At 44.2% G+C, this 25,903-nt stretch overlaps 1 protein-coding gene across 1 annotated transcript in view; it reads left to right on the forward strand.

Moving 5' to 3' along the window:
• Window positions 1-25,903, forward strand: part of LOC308302482 (A disintegrin and metalloproteinase with thrombospondin motifs 2-like) — a gene marked incomplete at both ends in the record, with an annotated part of 197,632 nt that overhangs the window by 122,184 nt on the left and 49,545 nt on the right. The window contains one exon of the mRNA XM_080746737.1: window positions 15,028-15,233. Coding sequence (XP_080602863.1) covers window positions 15,028-15,233 — 206 coding nt within the window. The remainder of the gene's footprint in view (window positions 1-15,027; window positions 15,234-25,903) is intronic.

Raw genomic sequence — 25,903 nt, forward strand, 5'->3', positions numbered from 1 at the left:
GAAGGGTGAGCAAGCAAAGAGGCAAGAATGAGGAGAGAAAGTGGAAGAGGAGTTATCGTCCCGCTGAATGAGTTTTAAGTGCACACTGCACTGCATCGTGGAGCTTGCACGCACAACGCACATGTGGGCAGGTTGAGTAAGACGTGCTTTCAAGGTCTTGCTGGCGAAAAGAGGGCAATATGAACTGATGGCAGAACTTATTATGTTAAATAACGTTGACAGAATGTAAGATACACATAACCTGACTGCGCCAGATGGTGGTAGCAGTGCGTATGCCTGCATAACGCTCTGCCTTTACCATCTGAGATTGCTCGGGGAGAGTTGATAACACTCGTAAAGTCCCGGGCCGGAAGAATCAGCGGCAGCTACGGGCGGGCTCTGAGCGGCTCTGAGCCAATAGAGTCTGATTGCAGACCACGTGGAAACCCAGGAGGCGGATTCTGGGTGAAACGTCATGCAGACAGGCCAATATGAGTGGTAGACTGTGATAGAGATGGCCCCATCCAATCACCTGCTAAAGAATTTGAAAAAATGGCTCGCCCCTTACATCGGGTCTGCCCGAGCAATCCCAGATGTAAGGCAGAGCGTTATGCAGGCATACGCACTGCTGCCACCATCTGGTGCAGTCAGGTTAGGACACACACGGTACTAGGACACACACGGTACGACAGGTAACAATAATAACCAGACAGACAACAATGTGCAAACAAAATTCTACAAACAGAAACACATGCAAAGGACATTATCACCCTGTTCCACATATCATTTATTTAAATAGCAGATCTACAAGCTCACAATGCGACGCGTTGTGAGCTTGTAGATCGGCTATTTTTTGGCAAAGACATTTGATAGAGAGTAAAAAAAATACTGTATCAGGTATGTATATTATAAGTACCTTTTACCAATTATAGAGGGTTTAAGTGGTACCAGACATACAGCTCGACAAATAAGTTTGAAGAATTGATCCAAGTGCATGATGGAGGACAATATAATATCACGATAAATTAAATATCCACGATACGATTATTGACAGTGTTTTTTTATCACGATAAACGATAATATCGCTTATTGTCCCATCCCTAGTACAGTGTGATATTTATTAGGTTACTCGGATGGGACATGGGAGTGGTTATGACGGTCACTGGACCAGCAGTCATGGCAGTCACACTGATTGCTGTTTCTAACTCCCGTTGTGTCCCACTTCTAAACTGTCGGTGATGTTGATCCCCAGAAATCTGAGTGACTCGTGATGAGGCGGGAGGAGGTTTGTGGAAGTGGACCAGCGTTTCCTCCTCCTTCTCGTAAGTGTTGAGCTTGCATCATGTCAGGCGGTCCACCTCTCTTCGGTCGGTAGAAGGATTTTGATGGATTTGTCGGTGGCGGTACAGTCATTTGTGTAGACTAGAGTGAGGGGGGGGACACACTAACTGCTTAAAGAGGTGGTGCCATAGTTTTGTACTTTTTCTGGTTTTCATGTGTCTAGGAGGTTGACAGTACTTCATTAGACCCCCTGGTGTGGTTGTTATGAGAAATTATGCATATTTATTGCATTTATTTGGGTTTTTAGCTGGAGGATGCCACCTGCTGGGTCAAACACCCATACTTATTACATCATAGAATCAACCCCTCCCCTAATTACCATAACGTCAGCTTGACAACCACGCATACCAATGAACTGGTGGGTGTGGCCACATAAAAACATAATTTTAACTCTTTCTGTACACTTTTTTGGAAAAAATCTTCCTCCTAGTATAATCATAATAGTAGAATATAGCTGCAAGCAGCGATAAAGTGGCCAAGGTAGAAAAAGTAGGAAAGCAAAAAAGCATCAAGGGAAAGCAAAGAAGAAATCAAAGAAAAACTAGAAGCAGTGTTCTTCCGAACAGGTCTCCAGCAGGTCAGGTGTTTTTTTTTTGGCCTAGTGGTGACTATAATAGGCCAAAGTCAAAAGGGTACCACGTGTTCTTTGGCCTTTCACGGCAATCGGACGCTGCATGCGGGATTTGAGGCATTTTGTTCCAAAAATGGGTTTTGCAAAAATTGACCCGATGGTGGCGCTATAACAGGCCAATGTGAGAAGGGTGGCATCTGTTCCTTGGCCTAGTGGGAATGTGCGTGCAGAATCTCACACAAATAGCAGGCTGCGTTTGAGACATTTTGTTCAAAAAGGAGCAATCCTGCAAACCTTGGAATTCAATGTTAGCCAATTAGATAGAATATGATATTGGACAAATCCGTCATGATTACATCACTGTAGAGATACTGTGTGCCCATTTGTGTGATTATCGGATAAAATCTGAAGGAGTAATATTGAAGAATGCGTTTTCGGCCTTCTGGTGGCGCTATAAATGACAGAGACTCTGCCGATTTTACACTAATCGGCATAGTTATTGGTAAAAGCACAAATTGACCTCTACACAACATGTATGCAAAAGACTATATGCAACAGACATAAAATAGTTCCAAAGAACTCCTCAAGGTTTTAACTCAATATCTTTATTTTCCAACTTTTTCATTAGTTGTCTTTGTTGAAGAGTTGGTCATCAGGTTGTAAACCTTCAAAACAGAAGGTTAACAACCTAGCCATTTTCAGGCATGTCTTTTAAATCACAATGTTTTCAAATAATTCAAGTAGTAAACATCTTCAAATAAAGTTTTTAAACATTAAGTATTGTGAAGTCTGAACCCAAACCAGCACACGGAAACAGTTCTCAAGGTGAAAACGCAATAAGCGTTGTTTTATTCAATGGGGCGTTCCCCTAAAACATGAAATAAAGTTCTTCCCAAAACCGGGGCTTTTAACTCAAAATATGCTTCTTTCCAGAACTTAACAAAAAGGGGTTACATTCGAAACATATGTTTCACAGTATGCCGTTGCTTCCATTAACACATGCCATTTCTCTTCCAAGACTCAGATGCAGCTCCTAATTTGCCTACAATGGGAACAGATAGAACCACCATTAGCAATGTGGCAAAATACAGAGCAAATGTGCGACAGAGGAGAACATAGTGGAGTTTTGCTTACTGCTCGATGGAAGAGTCCCTTCGAGAGCCAGCTACACAGTGAAGCAGAGCATGGTTAAGAGCAAAAACATTTGGATTGCCTGACTCGGAGAAGCTGTGTTGCGGCCAGGTGCTGACAAATCAAACTGATTGCAACAAGCAGCCATCTTAGCTGCTGCATTCTGGGAAATGTAGTTTTTCTGAAAACCAAACTAAGCAAATCAGTTAGATTCAGTTCACATGCACGCACGCACGCACGCACGCACGCACGCACACACACACACACACCTGTGCCTAACCATTCTGCATTAGAGGTGGGATTTATGGCTCTTTGAAGTGAGACAGTACCATCGATCTGGCTCACTAAAAAGAGCCGTTCAAAAGACTGGCTCATTTGGCTCCTTGTATATTTATATATTTTTAAGAAGAATTCGTTTAAACATGAATCCACAAGGTGGCACCACATTCCTCTGCTGACAGTTGAGATCACAATCTAGTATTTACCCTTTTCATAAAATGTGTGTGTAAATTAAGCTACCTTGACTTTTGTTATTCATAAAACACCAAAAAAAAAAACAAGCAGGCAACAATGAACTCGCTCCTCCACTTGTTCTCTCTCTCTCACTCACTCACTGTACTCAGTCAGTACTCAGTGGAGTAGCAAGGAGATGTTGAATTGGGGGGAGGGGGTCTCCCCCCCAAATGAACGGCTCTCTACTGCGCGAACCGGATCCCAACGTTCACTTCAAAGAGCCGTTCAAAAGATTCGATTAGTTCGCGAACGTCCCAGCTCTATTCTGCATCTAGCCTCAGGCCCAGATCATGGGAAAACCCTACTCACGTCAGGGTGGGTGGTCCCCAGTTCAAATATGATTCTTTTTGGTTTCAGTGATATTTGGACTTACCCTCTACGGTAGTTCATCATGAAAATTTTACTTTGCATGTATGTTTTAGAGGCAGAAGAATAATTTGCATAAAACTTGCAATGTTGATTGAATTATTAAAAAAGCATGTTTCAATTTAAAAAAAAAACGATCTGACAGATCTTTAGATATTGGTCCAAAGTTCATGTAAAAAAAGTTCTGTGCACGTGACGCAAAAGTTCCGGAATAAAAGTGGGTTTAAGTGTTTTACAAACTGCTCAAAATGGCGGAAAATCTAAGGGCAGAGCTTACTTAACAAAGACACAGATGTCTTCCGCTTGAGTCAAGGCACGCGTGTAAGCAAGTTGCATGTCTTCAAACGAAACGAGGCATGACTTATGCCCCTTTAAAGTTTGAGTTTTCAAACGCTTCGTATAGCGCCCCCCTTTGGCCAATTGGAGTAAGATTACTTTCAGTGATATTTGGACTAACCCTCTACATATTTGCCAAATGCCATGAACGTGTCACTTTGCATGTATGATTTAGAGGCAGAAGAATAATTTGCATAAAACTGCAATATACAGTGAATTATTAAAAAATAATGTTTCACTTTAAAAGAAATCCGCCGAGACAGATCTAACCGTATTGGTCCAAAGGTCATGTAAAAAAAGGTTTCGCGCACATGATGCGAAAATCCCAGGAGGAGATAGATTTTGACTGTTTTTCATATAATTCAAAATTGTGGGAGAAGTAAAGGTCAGAGGTCAAAAGTCAGAGTGTAAAAGTTGTTTGGCATGAGAAGACGCATAAGTGTATACAGGTTTCATTGCTGTACCTAAAACAGTGCATGAGCTACACCTGTTCAAAGTTGGCATTTTTCAAAGGCTTCCTACAGCGCCACCCTTTGGCCAATTGTTGCGAGCTTCGCGTTTTAGCCGTTTGGCATAGTCCTCTGCCATACTGCCGAGTTTCGTAAAAAGTGACTGCACGGTCTAGCCGCTAGAGAAAAAGTGGCGGAAGAATAGTAATAATGGGAAAGTCCAATATCAATGAGTGGCCTTTTGCCACTTCGTGGCCTTGGCCACTAATAATCATGTTTTATAGAGGGGAAAATCATGGCACCTGCACTTTAATCTCTGTCTGGAACGTGGTGCTCCATTGACAGGTGTTGACGGGAACGGCTAGCTGGATTAGCTTTTTGAAGCAATTTTAGACCAAAAGTCTATAGCTGAAATCCACAAACAACATTCTGGCATAGCTATGAATATGATGAAGCCCTGGAGTTCACGGGTCACGGTTCTCACAACCCCCCAGTGTCAGAGTGACAGAGTGACTGGAGTGACTGCTTCTCAACCTGTGGGCCGGGACCCCCAGAGGGGTCCCCAGATGTTTAGCAAAATTTTAACATTGTTTTCTCACTCAACAGTAAACAGAACAACATACAGGGTATCTGCACATTTCTTAAGTGACAATTTAAGGACTTTAAATACCTTTTTAGTACCTCTGGTCAAACATTGGTCAACTTGTCAAATATTAGAGGCAGAAAATTGTGAAAATAGCTGATCTACATGCTCACAACGCTTCGCAACGCGAGGCGTTGTAGATCGGCTATTTTCACGATGGAATAGATGGAGTCAAACTAAATGTAATGCCAACTCCTTCAATTCCAAGTGCTTTTGCAGGGTGGGGGGGGGGGTCCCCAGTTAAAATATGATTATTCTGGGGGTCACGGCCTGAAAAGGTTGAGAACCACTGGGCTAGATTACAAGGGTTTCACACCCTTTAATTATCATATTTTTTCCCCCCTTGAGTTAGAAGTACAGAAATTGCTGCCTTTCCACAAGCAAGTGATATTCTTCATCACTGCAGGAGCTTGAAACAGAACGGCAAGGTCCCTCCCATCCATCACCTCTCTCTACCCCCCACCTCTCTCTCTCTCTCTCTCTCTCTCTCTCTCTCTCTCTCTCTCTCTCTCTCTCTCTCTCTCTCTCTCTCTCTCTGTTTCAATTTTATTAGCTTTATTGGTAGGCAGGTTCAGAGACAATAATTGCCAATGCCAATTAGTTATAAATGGTGTGCATATCGTTTTTAATACCAATAAGAACAATATAACCATGTGATGAGACGTGACGGAGACAAACAAGCAGATGGCGAGTGGAATAATGAGTTTTGTCGTTCAGATGGGATTCTCTCTCTCCCTCTCCTCTGTAGCCATCTCTCCCTCTTCTATCTCCCGGTCTCTCAGTTTCTCCCTCTCTCTCTCTCTCTTTCGCAGTGAGGCCCACCTTAGTCACATTCTGTCGCTCCCTGGGAAAGATATGGAATCATATTCATACTTCCTAGGATCACTCTCCTAGCGACTCGGGAGCCAATATTAGCCATGCGACACATTGTTTTACCCATGAGCCCGTTGCTGTGGAAACGTTGCATAAGCCGCTCCGACCGGGAACGCACTCCGTGGCCGCGTTAGGTTTGAACCACTCTAACCATTATTTTATGCTTCAGCTTTTCAAAAATAGCAGATCTACAAGCTCACAGCGCGGCAATCGCTGTAAATCTGCTATTTTTGAGAAACGAAACATTGGCCAAATTGTCAAATATTAGAGGCAGAACTTTTTTAAATAGCCGATCTACATGCTCACAACGCCTCGCAGTGCGTTGTGAGCATGCAGATCTGCTATTTTCACAATAGAACCGCGTTATCCAAAATGTAATGCCTCAACTCTTAGTGCTCGACAGGGTGGGTGGGTCCCCAGTAAAAATATGATTATTTTGGGTGTCGCGGTCTGAAAAGGTTGAGAAACCCTGGTCTATTCCTCTGAACACGCCATGTTCAAAGCGGCATGACTCGGTATGACTCGGCCTCCCAAGGCTCCCATGACTTGGCCTCCCAACGCCTTCGCAAATGTCCGTGGTCCGTGGCCAAATGCCTATCGTTTTGGGGGTCCTTGACATGAAAATGTTTGAGCACCACTGATATAAAAACATGAGTTTTTCAGAAAGCCGTTCGTATTTAGAAGACGTGTTTAGGTATTTTCCAGGTCTCAGTGGGATAAGAGGGAGCGGGTGAGGCAGAATGCCCCTTGCTGATTGGGAGACAAGATGGTAGATCTCTCTCTCTCTCTCTCTCTCTCTCTCTCTGTCTCTCTCTTTTTCTCCCCGAAATCTTCCTTTCCTCTCATCTCTTGTTCTCTCTCTTCTCTCGGTACGCCAACACACTTACTCTCCAGTCGGAGTGTCAGAGCGATGGGACTCCAACTGTTCTTCGCGCTGTGTGTTACACCGACGTACGGTCTTGCACTTTTATAGTTAAAACCAGGCAATCTGTTGGCGTTACATCCAGCCCCACACCACTCATGCACACGCACACACACATGCACACACGCACGCACATGCACGCACGCACACACGCAACCGGCTGTGAGGGACAACTCCAGTCACCACAATGTCGGTGTTTGAACAGGTTGTTCACACCCATCCACATTGTAAATGATGGATACAGGAATGTGGATAATGAACACCACACACACACACACACACACACACACACACACACACACACACACACACACACTGTTGTGTATGAATTAGAATCAGAATCAATCGTTATTGTCATATTACTAAGTAACATATACTGTTAGGTGAAACTCTTAACTCATTCTGTGCCTATCCCGAACAAGTTCGGCTTTATTTCAATCCAATACAATTTTTTTTTTATTAATTGACTTACCCTGAGCTGCTTGTAGAGTCGTGGGTGGTCCTGGCTAGCCAGCTAGCCATTTTACATGGTCCGACGATATATTCCATTAAAAATGGTTTAAAATACATTTTTGAGCCCCCCAATGTTCACCGAATGTTCAGCGCTGCTTCCGGAACGACGTCCAGTGTGCCTATCCCGAACATGTTCGGCTTTTTTAATGAAATGAATAAAATGATCCGAGGCCTTCTGAAGCCTGGGCCTAAATTTTCAATCCAGTGTTCGAAATCCGGCCGCCCCCCGGCCGGCCGTTAGCGAGTAACGTTGCCGCGAATCGCCGCCGAATCCAATGAAAAACCACATCTTTGGAGGCCCATATCTCTGGATTGTGTTTTTAGGGATGCGGCGCAAGGTTTATTTACGGCGAAATCGCCTAAAAATGATCTTTTAAATGACAAAATGCTAATAGCTATTCTGTAGCCATTTTCATCCGGGACCTTTCCATGACGTGCACGAACGTGAGCACGCGCGTCACTGCAACGTGAGTCCCCGGATGCTAATGCGCTAACCTATGGGAGAAAGCCTGGCATTCTTTGGCGCCATCTAGGGGCTGGCACTGGTAGGGTTAATTGTGCTGGCTCACCAATGCAGTCAAAAGATAGATAGAGAATTAGAGCATAGAAGAGATAAAGTGCATAAAAATGACTAAATGAGGCTAATGTGCATACATTAAGACTTAAGAGTCGATAGATAGATAGATGGATAGATAGATAGATAGATAGATAGATACCTTTATTATCCCAAGGGGGAAATTCAGTTGTCCAGTAGAAGCACAGCAGTATACAGTTATTTACAAAGTTACAGAGACGTAAGAAAAGATAGATAAGAGGGGGGAAAAAAACAAAAAAAAAAACAAAAAAAAAACAAAGACAAGAGCAGTACAGTACCAATAAAGAGAAGGTGCATCAATAGAGGGGGCGAATAATATATAAGTATACATAAAGTGTCTTGCAAAAGAGACCATAGCAGTCAATGCTATGTCATGGGATGTATGTCAAAGAGAGTTCACAGTCTGTGCGGTGGCAACAGGCTTAAGGCTCTTTTCCACCGGCAGCGATATCGATGACGATAACGATTTAAAAAAGTGGGTTTTCAATTGAAGTGGATCAGCAGCATCCACCCAACACCGATACAGACAACGATAGCCGACAACTACATCGTTAGGATCAACAACGATGTGGTTAAGATCACAGTGATATGGAACTGGGTCTCTGACAAACAGCTCGCGATACGCTCTGCGCGAGCGGCTGTTAATTGGTGCCTCTTCACATTGATGTCCGATAACTTTATCGGACATCAATGTGAAGGCATAATTATCGCTGTGATATTTTATGGCGTCATCGTCATCGTTATCGCTGCCGGTGGAAAAGGGCCTTTAGCCCTTATCCAGTGGTCTGCTTGCTGCCAGATAGAAACGGTTCAGTCTGGTGGTCTTGCTACTGATGCTCCTGTATTGTTTGCCTGGCCATGGATGCAGCGGCAGTGTGAGCAGACCATGGCTGGGGGTGGTAAATGTCCTCTGTATTTTTTTGCTCATTAACACATATAGGCCTAGAATTATTTATTACTGCTTTAACTATTGAAAAATAGCAGATATACAAGCTCACAGCACGGCACCGAGTGCCGCGCTGCGAGCTTGTAGATCTGCTATTTTTGAAAAGTCGTGGAAATGTGTGCAAATCTTTGAATATATGTGTTTTAAAAGCAAACATTTGTAACGCAAACATTTGCTTCTGGGGGTTACCTGGAACCACATATTTTGATATCGGGGGTCCGCGGCCGCGCCCAAATACCTGTAATTTTGGGGGTCCTTCACATGAAAAGGTTTGAGCACCACTGAGCACCACTTTTCAAAAAACCTTACAAGGATTCAGAAGACACTTATAGAATCGGGTCAAAATATTCCAAGATTTTCACGGTTTAAAAAGAATAGCAGATCTTAAAGGTGCCGTGCTATGAGCTTATATTTCTAATAGCAGATCTAAAAGGTGCCGTGCTATGAGCTTATATTTCTGCTATTTTTGAATGGCTAAAGCATAAAATAATGTGTGGTAGGTGGTCACGTAGAGGCCAAACGTTCATTTACATGTAATGTCGTCGTAGGCTTGCTTCTTGGCCTAAAAATGATAACGCATGAACGTCTATGCATCTATTATAGGCTCAGACTCTGCACAGACTCACCATCCCTCCACGTGGGAGGCCTTGGCTGGAGTCATCGTTGTCTATTCCAGTGGTTCTCAGCCTGTGGGTCGGGTTCCCCAGGGGGGTCCCCAAATTATTTTAGGGGGTCCCCAGATGATTAACTTTATGTGCAACATTGTTTTCTCCCTCAACAGTAAAACAAACCAACATAAAGTTTAAGTGTATAGAGGGTATCTGCACATTTCTAAAGTGACACATTTAAGGACTTTTTAATACCTCTAAAATGACAAACTAAACAATGGCCAAATTGTCAAATATTAGAGGCAGAACATTTTAAAATAGCCGATCTACATGCTCACAACGCCTCACAGTGCTTTGTGAGCATGTACGTAGATCTGCTATTTTCACAATAGAACCGCATTATCCAAAATGTAATGCCTCAACTCTTAGTGCTCGACAGGGTGGGTGGGTCCCCAGTAAAAATATGATTATTTTGGGTGTCACGGCCTGAAAAGGTAATTGAGAACCCCTGGTCTATTCCCCTGAACACGCCATGTTCAAAGCGGCATGACTCGGCCTCCCAAGGCCTCTGATTCCAGCAAGGCCACATTGTGTGTCTACATACTGGGAGGCTAAGAGAGAGAGAAAGAGAGAGACACACTGTGTCTATACTGGGAGGCTAAGAGAGAGAGAGAGAGAAAGAGAGAGGGATGTGGAGGGAGGAGAGAAGGGAAGAGTGGCCTTGACTCTGGAGACAGAGCCATTTATCTTCTCCCACTGACTCTCTGCCGAGCAGGAAAAGAAAAGTCCAGCCACTCAAAAATGAATAGATTCATTTCAGAAACATATCAATTAATTGCACACACACACACGCACGCACGCATGCGCGCAAGCACACACGCACGCACGCACACACACGTATACAGTATATATATCGGGCGTTTCTGTCGGGCAGAAACCTCGTATCTCCAAGTTTAAAATGTTGACGTTTTTCTGTAAAGTAAAGCCCTGACTAGTAAAAATAGTCGATCTACACCACGAGGCGTTGTGTGCTTGTAGATCGGCTGTTTTCACTAGTTTAAATCATTTTAAAAATGATAAATGCAAAACGAAGAGTTTTGGACATACAAGGACGATATATACAAGGACGATATATATACTGTATATATATTTATATATTTTTAGTGCATATACTGTATATACAGCCTACACCTGTGTAGTGCAACACAACAGAAAGGTTAATTAGACTTCTCCAGAACACAGGTTGGAATTCTAACCGAATATCATCTACTTCAGAATATGTATTTTATCATGAGTTTCAGATGCCGAGCAAAGCCAAGAGCAGAGCAGTAGGGGCAGCCCCTGTGTGAGGGAGAGCTGTCTTAATCCATGTGTTTAGAAAGCACCATCTGCTGGGCTGCTTCAGCTGGGAGCAGAAATATTTGGTTGATTAAGGAGAGGAGCTGTGAAGGATAGCCACACTGTTTCCAACAGTTACACAGGACACACATGCTCACTTCTGTCAACTGGTGTCTTGGCAGGCGACAGAGGACATACACCAATGTGTTAAAATTCTCTCCACACGTGTATATTATATGGTAAATGGTGCATTTATATTGCGCCTTTATCCAAGGCGCTCATAGATACATAGATTGTGACTACATAGATTGTGCATTACATTCACCCATTCATACACAGATGGCGGAGGAAACCATGCAAGGCACCAACCTGTTCTCCGGGAGCAACTTGGGTGTTCAGCGTCTTGCTCAATGACTCTTCAACTAACTCTGGGGGAGCCCAGGTTCGAACCAGGAACCCTTCTGGAAACCTCCGTGTTATAAGCCGGTTTCTCTACCCCTGAGCCACTGCCGCCCCATATACTGTATGGATAGCCTATATATGAATATATCCTATATGGATGTTTTTAAGCACTGCAATGTACGTGAGTGTGTGTGCGTGCGCACGTACACACATGCACGCACACACACACACACACACACACACACACACACACACACACACACACACACACACACACACACACACACACACACACACACACACACCTGCTTGGAACACCTGACCGAAAGCAAACCCTTTTCCTTCTTTTGTTTTACGACCTACAATGTAAGTATTTTACAGACTTACAAAGAGCAATGTCAGAGTAACAGACATGAACTCTAGTCAACCGAAAATAGGGTGCCTTCCATCACTTCTAAAAATAGCGCTAGTCACACTGGAAAAGTGTCACTTGGTCAGACTCGGAACTGGTCACAACCTTGCAAGACATCATGGGAAATGGACCCGTCTGACACATCGGCTTGCTATTCAGAGGCGCTGGCTACGACACATCTGAAGCAAAATGTCAGTTGAATGCAAAATGTCACGTCTCTCCCACAATTTATCCGACGCAATTACTTTCATCTCGCCCGGTGTGAGTGCACCTTTAGTCTTGTTGACAAACACTATTCAGAGGTCTGCCACCATGACAATAGTGTCACACCAAAGAAACTAAATTGGACACATATGTGGGTACTACAGCAGTGTTACAGCAGTGTCTAACATTTCAAATGGCCATTGCTCTGCTCAGCACGATATTGGACTAGATTTGAAGGCTGCATATCGGCCTGAAAATGTAGCGTGCGTACGTGTGTGCGTGAACACATGTGTGAACATGGAACAACCTCCACGTGTATGTATTTAATACAGTATACATGTCTGTTCTTTAGGCACATCCCTTATTTACAGCACTAACGTTGTGTGTGTGTGTGTGTGTGTGTGTGTGTGTATGTGTGTGTGTGTGTGTGTGTGTGTGTGTGTGTGTGTGTGTGTGTGTGTGTGTGTGTGTGTGTGTGTGTGCTAGGGCATTCACCGAATATTCGAATATTCGAATATTCGAATACTAACGTCACTATTCGACTTGGTAAACTGAATTCGAAAATCGCTTATTTTTTTAAAATATTTTTTTTACTCTTTTTTTTTTTTTTTTTTTTTTTCTTTTTTTAAAATTATTATCATTATTATTGTTTATTCATGGTTCATACAGCTTGGCTAGATAGGAAGTCATAAAAGATGATTTGTCAATGCCCCTGGTGGATGAATTGGTGCAGTCTATATACTGATGTCATGATGCTGATGTTGTGACCTCCCGACTTAATTTCGGTACTCAGCGGTGTCTTCTCATTCATTCATCCCGGCTTCACGTTCATATTCTCGGCTGTGAATCCAAGGAAACAGACGTCGTTTGAGTGGGAGACACGCCGACTTCCAAATGCTTGTGTGGCCGTGTATTGGGCATCAGAGAGCGGATACATATTCAGCTGGTGGACTGGGAGGCGCGCGACACACACACACACACACACACACACACACACACCTTTGCTGCGTGTATCGCTGCGGGAGAAAGCCTGGTAGGCGAGGTCAATCGCTGCTAACGCGTCGCCGACCGTTTTAAAGAGAAAAGAGGAGCTTAAACACAACTTTGCTAATTGCTAGTGTTCCGTGTTGATATGTTTTCATTTTCCACGACGAGTTGTGACTGCGTGATGACATGCAGCAAGGGAGGCGGCACGTCTATAATGTGAGCTTGTAGATTAAATGTTTTTGACAGAGCTCGAGCCAAGCGTTTGTGAGTGTGAGTGAGAGAGAAGAGACCCCGGCCCGCTGGTGCTGCTGCCTGCTGGAGCTGCTACTCACTGGACCTCCAGTCATTCAGTGTAGTCAGAATTATGTATCCGCCCTGCAAAGCTCATTCATCGGCCACAAACGTCGTCATGCCACGGACCTCCAATATTTACAAGCGACTTGGGCACTAGCCGTTAAGAAAGTATGAATGAACTTCCCCCGAACCTAAATAATTTCGGGTCGGGGCGTCCTCCCGAACCGAAATTATAACGGTATGGATCGACCCTAACTGCCTGTTGCTGATTATAGATTTGTTTGAACAGTCATTTTTTATTATTATTTCCACCAGCTCACGGTGCGAGCCGCGGCGTTGTGAGCTTGTAGATCTGCTGTTTTCACTAGTTTGGGTCCTGGGCGATTGTCTAATTTCTATTTTGGGTCACGGGCTAAACTGTTTGGTAATGTGAACCGCTGGGTTAAAGTCTTTTTATTTTAGAGCATGAAAGAGAAACTGATTAGAAACTGTTGCGCTGTGATGCAGGCAAACTATACAGCTGTCAAATGTACTGTTCCAGGGGAAGCACTGAGCGCACCCATACTTGCTGGTCGCTTAGTCCAATCAGGTCGCGGCTCATTTGTAAATGCCACGGTCAATAGCCAATCGTATTTCACTAACCTTCAGGTCTGTCCCGCCTCCAGTGGTTAACCCTCACTCGCATGTTGTGTTCAAGACTTGAAACAGCGCATCAATGATTGAGAGGCCGAGAATGGCTCGTTTTTATTGGATGAAAATATATATATATAATTCCCGTCGAATTCCGACTATTCGAATACTTTGAGGTCGAATAATTCGAATTCAAAAAATCACTATTCGTGAATGCCCTAGTGTGTGCGCGTGCGTGCGTGTGCATGCGTGTATATCCCTGCACTGTCTGCATTAAACCTCGATACATGTTTTTCTCCCTTCAATTGTACATATTTTGTTTTGATTGTATTGTATTTGATTTATCGTATTGTATTGTGTACACTTCTGCTTTGGCAATGTAAATGTACAAACTTGTCCCACAGAGGCGTCAATTGGGTATGGCAAGGTATGGCAGCTGCCATACCTTGGCTACAGGGGGAAAAATGTAAATGTACTTCTTAAAATAAATTCATCATGCTAAGGTATGGCAACATGACTGGTGTCTTGCACCCGAATTCATGTTGCCATCATAGAGTTATAAGAAGAATAGAGGGCACAGATATCCCCGCCCGTCCACTTGCATTAAGTTGCTCACCCAGCGCATGAAGCCAAATTTCACCCCTTCTTCCGGTTGTAAAACACCTAGTGGGGCCTAAGTGGCGTGTCATAGAGTTTGTTCATGGACGCGCTGGGGCTCCAAGTCATGAACGAGCACTTCCGCTATGAAAGCGCAGTCAATGCAAAGAAGCCTAGATGCGCGTTCTTGTTTCTGGCCCCATCTGTAAAAAAGCTGCAGACGACCACCATGTCAATTTGGCTTCAGCTTCACCCTGGTGTCTGCGGGCTTGGTTGCCATACCTTAGCTTTTGCTGAACTGACACCACTGTTTTCTCATGCCAATAAAGAAGCCCTTTGAATTGAAAATTGAATTGTGTGCGTCTCGCCCCCGCTAGGTGCAGACCTCGGCGGTCTGATGGACCTGGAGAGTCTCTACCGCGGCGTGGAAGAGAGCGTCAACCAGACCCGGGCGGGGCGCATGCGCAGACAGACCTCCGAGCGGGCCTACAACATCGAGGTGCTGCTGGGCGTGGACGACTCGGTGGTCCAGTTCCACGGCAAGGAGCACGTGCAGAAGTACCTGCTCACGCTCATGAACATCGTAAGTGCCGCACACACACACACCCACACAGTCAGACAAACAGCTGGACCTATGCTGCAGATCCAGGAAGATTTAGTCAGGAACATTCACGTCGAAGTAGGTTTAACCATTTATTGCAGGGATCTTCAACAGGGGGTCCGGGACCCCTAGGGGGTCCCCAGAGTTACTACAGGGGGTCCTCCAAATCTTTGACTGATAGAAACTTTTTTTTCTCTTTTTTCATATTAACCACTTGAACCCTAGTGTCCATATTCTGAGAACTTTAGCCAAAAATAGCAGATCTACAAGCTCACAACGCCTCACGCCTCTCTTATCTGTGTTTCACAGTGGCAAGGCATCCCACTAGTATTTCTGAAGCTTCAGTGTTAGTTTATGCAGGACACAAGATTCTTGCCCCATCCAGCTGTAGACAGCTGTCAGTCTTATAGCAGATCTACAAGCTCACAACGCCTCGTGCGTTGTTAGCTTGTAGATCGGCTATTTTTGGCAAAGAGCTTTCGTGTAGAGGGGAAAAAGAGCAGACTAAGTACAGAGTAAAAGGTCAAGTTATTGACAGTTCAAGTGGTTAAATATCAGAAAACAAAAAATTTACATGAATCCAAAATACACTGATGATTGTGCTGTCAAACGATGAAACTATATGGAATCTATGAAAGGGTTGTGGGGGTCCCTGCTTCATCTCTCTCTCAACTAAGGGGTCCTCGGCCTTAAAACGTTGAAGACCCCTGATTTATTGCATAAATGGAATACAGTTTATTTTGGCGCTTGAAGGGCTTCCGCGTTCTGAGATGTTCCCTGAATTTTGTGCATGCTTTTTGAGCATGCTAAGCAAAACCAGGGAATTTTCATTCAACCTTTATTTATTCTCGAAAGACATTGAGGTTGCCCTCATTTGCAGTGCCATCGAGATACATCACAACACAACATTAATATATACAAAACAACAGACAATATAAAGTAAACTTAAAAACAATTGCAGACATTTGTTGGTAGGTTGTCAATTAAAGATTTAAATTGACCGTATGTTATGGGAGAACATATCTTAAAATGTAGTTGTAGCTCATTCCAGGTGGTTGGGGCATTACAGCAAAAGGCTGTCTTCCCAGTTCTGAGTTTGCTGTGGGGACCTTTAATGTGAGCCAGTCACTGGAGCGTGTCCTATATGTCACAGGCTTCTAATCCAGCAGAGATCTAATATACATAGGTAAAGACCCATCAATTGCCTTAAAATGTACAGGTACCAGTGTTTGTTTCGCCTGTCAGTCAATGAAGGCCAACCCACTCTTTCATACAAGATACAGTGATGAGTCCTATAATTTTCACCAGATATAAATCACAAAGCAGAATGATAAACTGTATCCAAGGGCTTAAGGATAGAAGGAATGCTAAGCAAGATCCCCCCCCATAGGGATACAATAGCAGAACAATTATGACACTTAACTTAATCAGACATAATCACAAGTATTTGAGCTTAGCCCGAGGTGGAGGCCGGGGGTGGAAGAGGCAGCTAGCAGCGAGTATCCGAGGCTTCGGATAACCAAGTATAGGTAGAGAAAGCAAGCCGTATTTAAAGGAGCCTTCCCTACTGAATGAGAGCTTTGATTGGAGTATGACCGTGTGACGTACTGTAATGATCAGCAGATATTTTGAATGAGGGATGGGAAAAGAGCTGACTGACAGCTGTCTACAGCTGGATGGGGCTAGAATCTTGTGTCCTGCATAAACTAACACTGAAGCTTCAGAAATACTAGTGGGATGCCTTGCCACTGTGAAACACAGATAAGAGAGGGGTGATTAGTTTTACCACATGAACCCTAGTGTCTGGGGGAAACATTTGGGGAAAAATAGCACATACATTGGATACCTGCAGGGGAGCTTGAGGGGGTTCCATGGGAATGGAATCGCCAGCTAAGTAATGGATAGAATAGGAATCAAAACTGTAGGTATTTTACAGACTTATAAAAAGCAATGTAAATTATGTCAGATTAACAGACATGAACTCTTGTCAACCGAAAATAGGGTGCCTTCCCTCACTTCTAAAAATAGCACTAGTCACACTGGAAAAGTGTCACTTGGTCAGACTCAGAAATGGTCACAACTCTGCAAGACATCTTGGGAAATGGACCCGTCTGACACATCGGCTTGCTATTCAGAGGCGCTGGCTATGACACATCTGAAGCTAAATGAATACAGTGGCACGGCTCCCACAATTTAACTGACGCAATTACTTTCATCTTGTCCGGTGTGAACGCACCTTTAGTCTTGTGGACTTATCAATAAAGCAATGCTAATTTAGAAAGCTGTTTGATTAACCAAATTGACTTTACAGGCCTCAGAGAGGGTATATCCACAAGTTTCCAGTGTCCCATGAGCCTGCATAATAGCGTATCGTTGCTACATTCGGGCCGAGAAAACATGGACACCGACATTACTTTTCCAACGAATGCGACGGAGGCGTGCCGTCTCAGGCGACCTTGAGCCACGTGAGACACCGCAGAGCGAGCGGGAGCGGCCGTGTCGAGCGTGGCGAAGGTCGCATGAGACGACTCAGCGCCGTTAGAAGTTGTAAACCAGGGGGCCAGAATAGTAAATAATGTTTGGAGGGAACCGTCACTCAAAGTTCCCCTGGCCAATCACAGCGCCTCTTTTTCCAGGACCTTCCGGGTCTGAACGCTGCTACCATTCGCTATCACGCCATGTGCCCTTGTGGGAATTGTGGTCATCACTTCCTGTTCCTCTTACAGTAGCTGTTTCATTCTTACTGGTTGCTGTTGCTGCTGTGAGCCTGTGGCACCTGAATCTCTGCATGGTGATTACATGGTACTTTGTTAAGTGATTTGAATCAGCTGTGTGGAAGCGAAGCACACATTAACACACACCCTTTTCCCCAGTAAGCTCCTTGGGAAACTTGTGGATAGAACCTGTGGGATGGGGAGTGGCTGATTTAAAAAGAGGTGGTGCCATAGTTTTGTACTTTTTCTGTTTTTCATATGTCTAGGAGGTTGAAAGTACATCATTGGACCCCCTGGTGTGTTTTTTATGAGCATTATGTATTCTCTTGGTATTTGTTTGTTTTCTCTTGGAGGCTGCCACCTTGTGGTCAAAAGTGTCAGTTAAAAAACACAAATACTTTTACATCACAGAATCAACTCCTCCCCTAATTACCATTCACCCAACACTGTGGGGTGTGGCTAACTTCAGCTGGGTCACCACCCACCATGACATCCATGCATACTTAATGAACTGGGGGTGTGGCCACATAAAAACCCAATTTTAACTCTTTCTGTATACTTTTTTGGAGAAAAAAAATCCTCCTAGTATAATCATAATACCTGATAATCATTTTTTAGAGGGGGAAAAAAATCATGGCACCACCTCTTTAAGCAGTCACAAAGTCAAACTAACGGAACTCAGAGCTAGGTGTAGCTGCACACCTGTTGTGCATCGAGTTGATCGGTACACAGCAATAACTTAGCATTCAGGGAGAGACAGCTGTCATGACAGGTTGCATATGTGCCTTTCAAGTGTGTGTGTGTGTGTGTGTGTGTGTGTGTGTGTGTGTGTGTGTGTGTGTGTGTGTGTGTGTGTGTGTGTGTGTGTGTGTGTGTGTGTGTGTGTGTGTGTGTGTGTGTGTGTGTGTGTGTGTGTGTGTGTGTGAACAAAGACCTAATTCAGGGGTCTTCAACGTTTTCAGGCCAAGGACCCCTTAGTTGAGAGAGAGATGAAGCAGGGATCCCCACAACCTTTTCGTAGATTCCATATAGTTTCATTTGACAGCACAATCATCATTGTATTTTAGATTCATGTCAATTTATGTTTTCAGATATTTAACCACTTGAACCGTCAATACTTAATAAAGTGAATCTTTCACTCTGTACTTAGTTTGCTCTTTTTACCCTCTACACCAAAGCTCTTTGATTTGATCTACAAGCTTTGTGAGCTTGTAGATCGGCTATTTTCGGCTAAAGTTCTCAGAATATGGACACACATTTTTAAAATAGTTAATATAAAAAAAGGAGGAAACTTTTTTCTATCACACAAAGATTTGGAGGACCCCCTGTAGTGACTCTGAGGACACCTCGTGTTGAAGGCCCTTGCCCTAATTTGTTTAATGGTAACATTTGTGTAAGGAAGTAAGACGTGGCCCAATTTCTTGGTGCACGGAACCCCCCTGATGTCATCAGTATATGCCCATATTTTTGAATGCCCATATTGGTTGCATATTGGTTGGATCGGTGGTTCTGGACAACTGGATATCTGGACTATTCGACGGCGGGCACCACTCTCCCTTTTTTTATCCCACTGAATGTCATCTTCGGGAACATTCATATTAAATTGTTGGCATCATTCTCCCATACAACTGGGATAAGGGCATGGGTAACACTCCAATCAACATAAAAATTTAATTATTGTTTTATATTTTTGCTACTTTGAAAACTGTACACAACTTTGACCGAGGACCCAATTATTCTCGTTCCCATGCTTGGTTGGTTGTAAAACAACCACTCTCATTAGCATAGAGGTAAGACAGTTATGACAAACCGTTGATTAAAACATTAGATGCATCATAGCGGTGGGTCCTGATGCATACTGAAAATAGTTATTTTGCAATCAACGCATGATAAAGCTGTTCTCTTAGAGTTCAAATAAGCCACGCAGAGGTCACAGACATAGTGGCACACGTGCACGTCGCACGCACACGCAAAGGTGTTAAATATTCAATTGCTGCATGTTCCTGCCCTAGGTAATCCTCTGTACTCTGTCTGAATGTGATGAGATTTCAGTTGTGTGTGTGTGTGTGTGTGTGTGTGTGTGTGTGTGTGTGTGTGTGTGTGTGTGTGTGTGTGTGTGTGTGTGTGTGTGTGTGTGTGTGTGTGTGTGTGTGTGGTGTGTGTGTGTGAGACCCTACTCTTGGGGGCTTCCACATATTGTGTCATCAGGCTGTATGCCATGTCATGTTACTGTGTGTGTGTGTGTGTGTGTGTGTGTGTGCGTGCATGCATGCGTGCACGTCTGCATATATGGAGGCCTTGCGAGAAGCTGAACCTGCCGCAGACTTTAATCTCTGCGAATTAAAACTGTAGTGTGTGTGAGAGTGCTATTTGTACGCACACGTGTGCTCGTGTTTGCTTTCACTCGCATTGCCGACCCCACTGTGTATGGAACCAATCACCGGCGAGCAGCTGCCGCAAACAGCATCAAATCCTCGGGTACATCTTTGTCTCCGCTTGGTTCTGGAGAACAAGAGGACGCCTCCCCTCTCCTAGAAATCTGTTTGACAATAGGAGACCGGAATAGGAGCCCCCCCCCCCTTCTGATGTACAGGGGGGAGAGATGGAGAGACAGAGGGAACCTTTTAGACCGTGTGTTCAGAATAAATTACTGACAGCCTGGTAAACAGAAATAAATAAATAAGGGTTGCCTCCCACGCCTGGCATTCAGGCGACTTTCTTCTTGAAAGTTTGCTTTGCTCACTTCAGGACGGGAGGGCTCTCTCTTCTCTATTTCACTTTGTGTCTCTGTTTCATGCTCTCTCTCTCTCTCACTCTCTCTCTCTCTCTCTCTCTCTCTCTCTCTCTCTCTCTCTCTCTCTCTCTCTCTCTCTCGTCTCGGGGACACTGACACGCTCGACACTAAGTTCTTTTGTGACGTGTTTCTTCATTGACTTCAGTAGTTTGCCATCAAGCCTAAAAGTAAAGTAACACTCCCACGTTTGGTGTCAGTGGAGTTCAATGTTGTTGTTTTTTTTTTGTTTTCTTTTTCAAGTAATGTTCTTTGTCACAAAGTGCCCTGTAAAGGTAATGATGCGCAGGACATGTTTTAGGCTATAGTGCCCGAGGTGATATTGTGGCATGCATGCTTTAATTGAGACATTTATCCAGAAATCTGAAATTGATCATTTTGCATTTCATACATTATCGCTCGTTGCCAAATATAATTGAAGGCATTCTCACATAGTATGAGTAGGAATAGTTGCATTTTTTATTTTACCATTATTGATTTTATTTGTAATGCAGGACAAGAAACAATGGACATGATTTGAAATCATGTGACTTAGAAGTAGAAATGTAACTGAAGGAGTGATGATTCTCATCCCTTTTCTTCCATTCCTTTCTCTCTCCTCTCTATATGCATGCTTTTCATTTTACATCCGTTCATCTCTACGATACTCTCTGCTCTCCTGTCCTCCCCTTTCCAGTGGTAGAAAGTTACTAAGTATTAACTAGTAAGACACCCGAGGGTGGAATGCGACCTCAGGGTGACATGCAACCTCGCCCTAAAGGGCGAGGTCGCGCCAATTCTTGACAATCTGGCCAACCACAGCGTTTCTCTGACGATTCTAGTTGTTGTAATTCTGGGGGGAGTTTGTTCATGTTTTTGTGAGGGTATCAACCCTAGGAGACACGGGGAGAACACGCAAACTCCACACAGAAAGGCCCTATCGCTCACACCCTAGGTTCGGTTGGCGATAGGGCCTTTCTGTGTGGAGTTTGCCTAAACATGGAGATGTGGTACAGAAGGACTCATATATGGGCATAAAAAGTATGTCATGTGACATCACTTCCTGTACAGACAGTCAGACAGACAGCCATTGACTCCGACCTAACAATGGCTACTGTCTATGACGGTAGTCCCATATGACATGATGTACTAGACTATCTCCATATATAGTGTTATCCACATCTCCATGTTTAGGCCAAACAGATTCGCTCCATTTCTCCATGTATAGGTCCAAATGCCCAACGTTGAGCTTGACAACGAAACGTTCTTAACACAGCAGCCCCCATATTTACTTTAGAAAATATGTTAAATTCTAAGTACGTTTCGAGTACCGGTTTGATACAAGAGCGAATAAGCACTACACTTCTGGAATCATGTGCGTCGACTTAAAGTTGGATCCAGGCCTAATAACTTTATTTGGCCGCCCTGTTGCCACCTCCTTGTTACATTTTCTTTTCTCCAGGTGGATGGACATTCTTTCATGGACATCCTTTCATAGGTGATCTAAGTCCAGCCGCCCGTATCAGATCAGAGGATCAGATCTCCATGTTTAGGCAAACTCCACACAGAAAGGCCCTATCGCTCACACCCTAGGTTGGGTTGGCGATAGGGCCTTTCTGTGTGGAGTTTGCCTAAACATGGAGATGTGGTACAGAAGGACTCATATATGGGCATAAAAAGTATGTCATGTGACATGATCTGACATCACTTCCTGTACAGACAGTCAGACAGACAGCCATTGACTCCGACCTATAGCTACTGTCTATGAGGGTAGTTCCATATGACATATTGGACTAGACTATCTCCATATATAGTGTTATCCACATCTCCATGTTAGGACTCATATATGGGCATAAAAAGTATGTCATGTGACATCACTTCCTGTACAGACAGTCAGCCATTGACTCCGGATTAACAATGGCTACTGTCTATGACGGTAGTCCCATATGACATATTGGACTAGACTATCTCCATATATAGTGTTATCCACATCTCCATGTTTAGACAGCCAATGACTCCGGCCTAACAATGGCTACTTTCTATGACGGTAGTCCCATATGACATGATGGACTGGACTATCTCCATATATAGTGTTATCCACATTTCGTGTAGCCGCCCTGTACAGGAAGTGATGTCACAACTCACTGACATCACACTGACATCACAGAGGATACGGAAAGACGGTCACGAGGATACGGAAGGAAGGAAGGAAGGAAGGAAGGACGCTCAAGCGACACGGTTCTTCAGAGTATATGCGACCTTCGGTCGCAATAATTTACATTTACTTGAAGACTGTACTCAAGTAATTTTTTTATTGTTTCTTTCACCCTGTGGTAAAGGTGTGGTTAAGATGGGGTCAGGTGTACCCTGGGCAAGACCTGCACTGTGCGTTGTATTAACGGAAGTGCTCGAATTTGGCGGAAGTGCTGCGTTTAAGGGAAGTTACATCATGCGGTGCAGGTCTGTTAACATCCCCCAGCGAAACAAACAAAAATGTATTGTAACTCTTAACTCGCTCTTAGTTTTGTCATAACTAGACGCTGTGTATCTTTCCTACTGTTTTACAAGATTTTCGGTGGCGGCGCATGCACATCACGGGTGCATCTCTCCACTCCGACATGTCTCCTTTCCGACATGTCTCCATTCCGACACTAACCCCATCTCTAACCGTAACCCTAAACTTAACCCCTATGGGAGTGTCGCCACTCCGACAATAAGAAGTCAATTTCGGAGTGGCGACATGTTGGAATGGACAGAGCCTTCCGCACATCGCTGCCTTATGTTGTGACCAGACCTTTCTCTTGGCAGATGAGTAGGCCTGACTAGTACTACCTGAGGTTAGGTTAGGTGTGGTAAAGGTGTGTTTAAGATGTGGGTGTGATTAGGCGTGGTTGAGATGTGGTTAGGGTCACGGTTAAGGTGTGGTTAAGGTCATAGGTACGGATCTGGGCGGGCGTTTAGTAACCGAGGCACTGAGTGCACATTGCACAATGCATGCTGGGTAACGGCGATCCATTCTAATGACTATCATTATATAAGTCCAGCGCGGCTGAGCTTATTGAGCCCCCCGGAGCGTCTATCGGAAGACATACACATAGAAATGCCATGGGATTTGACTAAACATCAATATGCGAATGATGGGGTGGCTGTACCGTACTGGGTAAAACCCAGTACTCATCAATAAATGTTACTGGGAACAAATGTACAGCATGCAGGGCTGAGGTAGGCACTGGGAAAGGAGTGGGAAGAACACGCACGCACGCACAAACACACACACACACACACACACACACACACACACACACACACACACACACACACACACACACACACACCAGACGCGAGCCCGAACGCATACACGCACGTACGTACGAACGAACACGCGCACACACACACACGCACAGTGACACTCCAGTTGAACTTCGCAGACAGGATTTAGCAGTTTTCTGTGGGAGTTCTTTGATGTCCTCATGCAGATAGCCTTACAACCCCCTACCTCCCACACACACACACACACACACACACACACACACACACACACACACACACACACACACACACACACACACACGCCCGTCCGTGTGCACACATACTGTAGACACACACACACACACACACACACACACACACACAGACACACACACATGCACACACGCACGCACGCACACATACTGTAGATGGACACATTGTCAACTCTGGGAGAAAAAAGCACACTGAACATTAGCCAATCAGAAAGCGGTGGGGGTGGGGAAACTAAAAAGAAGAGAATATACAGAAAGAAGAACATACGGTAGATTACAACTACGGTAAAACATTATTTGAACCAATCTGTACGCTAGTGGCGATTCTCAAACGTTTTTATGTCACCCCCAGTTGTTGGTCGTGGACCCCCATCATAAAAGGAGATGTGTGTTCATTCTTTATTCATCAAAAAATGATATGCGTTTTGTGAAAACATGGTCCCATTTATTTTATAATTGATGTTAAAGCCATCTTTATTGTAATTTGGACTTTGTTTGCAATGACCTCTCTACCCCCCGCCCTACGCACACAGACACATAGACACACACACAGACACACACACAGACACACACACACACACACACGCACGCACACACAGCCCGGATGGTAGGACGAGGGTTTCATTCTTCAGCTGCATTTGGCCAGGAAACAGAGACAAGCTTGCAAACTAAGAAATAACACTGAAGAAAGAAAATGGATACAAAGCCAACATATCAGTCAGTCAGTTCATGCAATTCCCTCGTTTAGCAAATGGAATCGACATTGTCTGCGGAGAGAGTCGGGGTCAGATGGATTGATGTGGTGTTGTACTGTAATAAACCATAAATACTGAGAACGCACCTGTGTCACGTAACCAGTTTCCATCTTTTTTTAATATACTTTTTTATACTGGCCCGCGCTATGAGCTTGTAGATCTGCTATTTTTGAAAAAAAAAAACGTGAAAACGTGTGCAAATCTTTGAATATATAGTATTATTTTAAAGCGAAAAATTTTTACTCAAATCTTGGCTTCTGGGGGTGGGGGGGAGGGGGGGGCTCCCTGGAACAAAATATTTTGAGATGGGGATCCGCGGTCAAACACATATAATTCTAGGGGTCCTCGACATTAAAAACTTTGAGCACCACAGATAAGAAACATACGTTTTTTTAAGAAAACCGTTAGGATTCAGAAGACATTTTGAGGTATTTGTTCAGGTCTTAAGGTGGTTGCACACTGCGAAATGCGTTTTTCAGGGCAAGGAGAGAGAGAGATAGAGAGAGCAAGGGACCGAGTGGTGCGCGATTCTTTTATTTGCGTGCTCCGAAATTCACTCCGATATTCGGCCTGAAAAACGCAGCAGTCTGCAACCAGCTTTATTGGGATAAACAGACACTGAGTTTGAGTTTGCCAGCAACGTGCAGCAATGTTCCAGTGCTGAGCATCATGGTGATGGATGTACAGCTACGTGATGATCTGGTTGGAGACCTTTAGAGAGCCGTCGTTACATAGCGCTAATCACCCTCTCTCTGGATATGAGCTGCTCGCTGCTAATGAGGGAGGAGTGTGGGTTTGCATGCGTGCGTCGTGTCTGTGTGTGTGCATGCGGGGCATGCGTGATTGTGTACTTGTATTACTATACTTGTGAGGGCCAAGTGTCCCCCGTAAG

The sequence above is a fragment of the Nannobrachium achirus genome (assembly GCF_963921795.1).
Source record: "Nannobrachium achirus genome assembly, chromosome: 17".
In the NCBI taxonomy this organism is placed as follows: Eukaryota; Metazoa; Chordata; class Actinopteri; order Myctophiformes; family Myctophidae; genus Nannobrachium; species Nannobrachium achirus.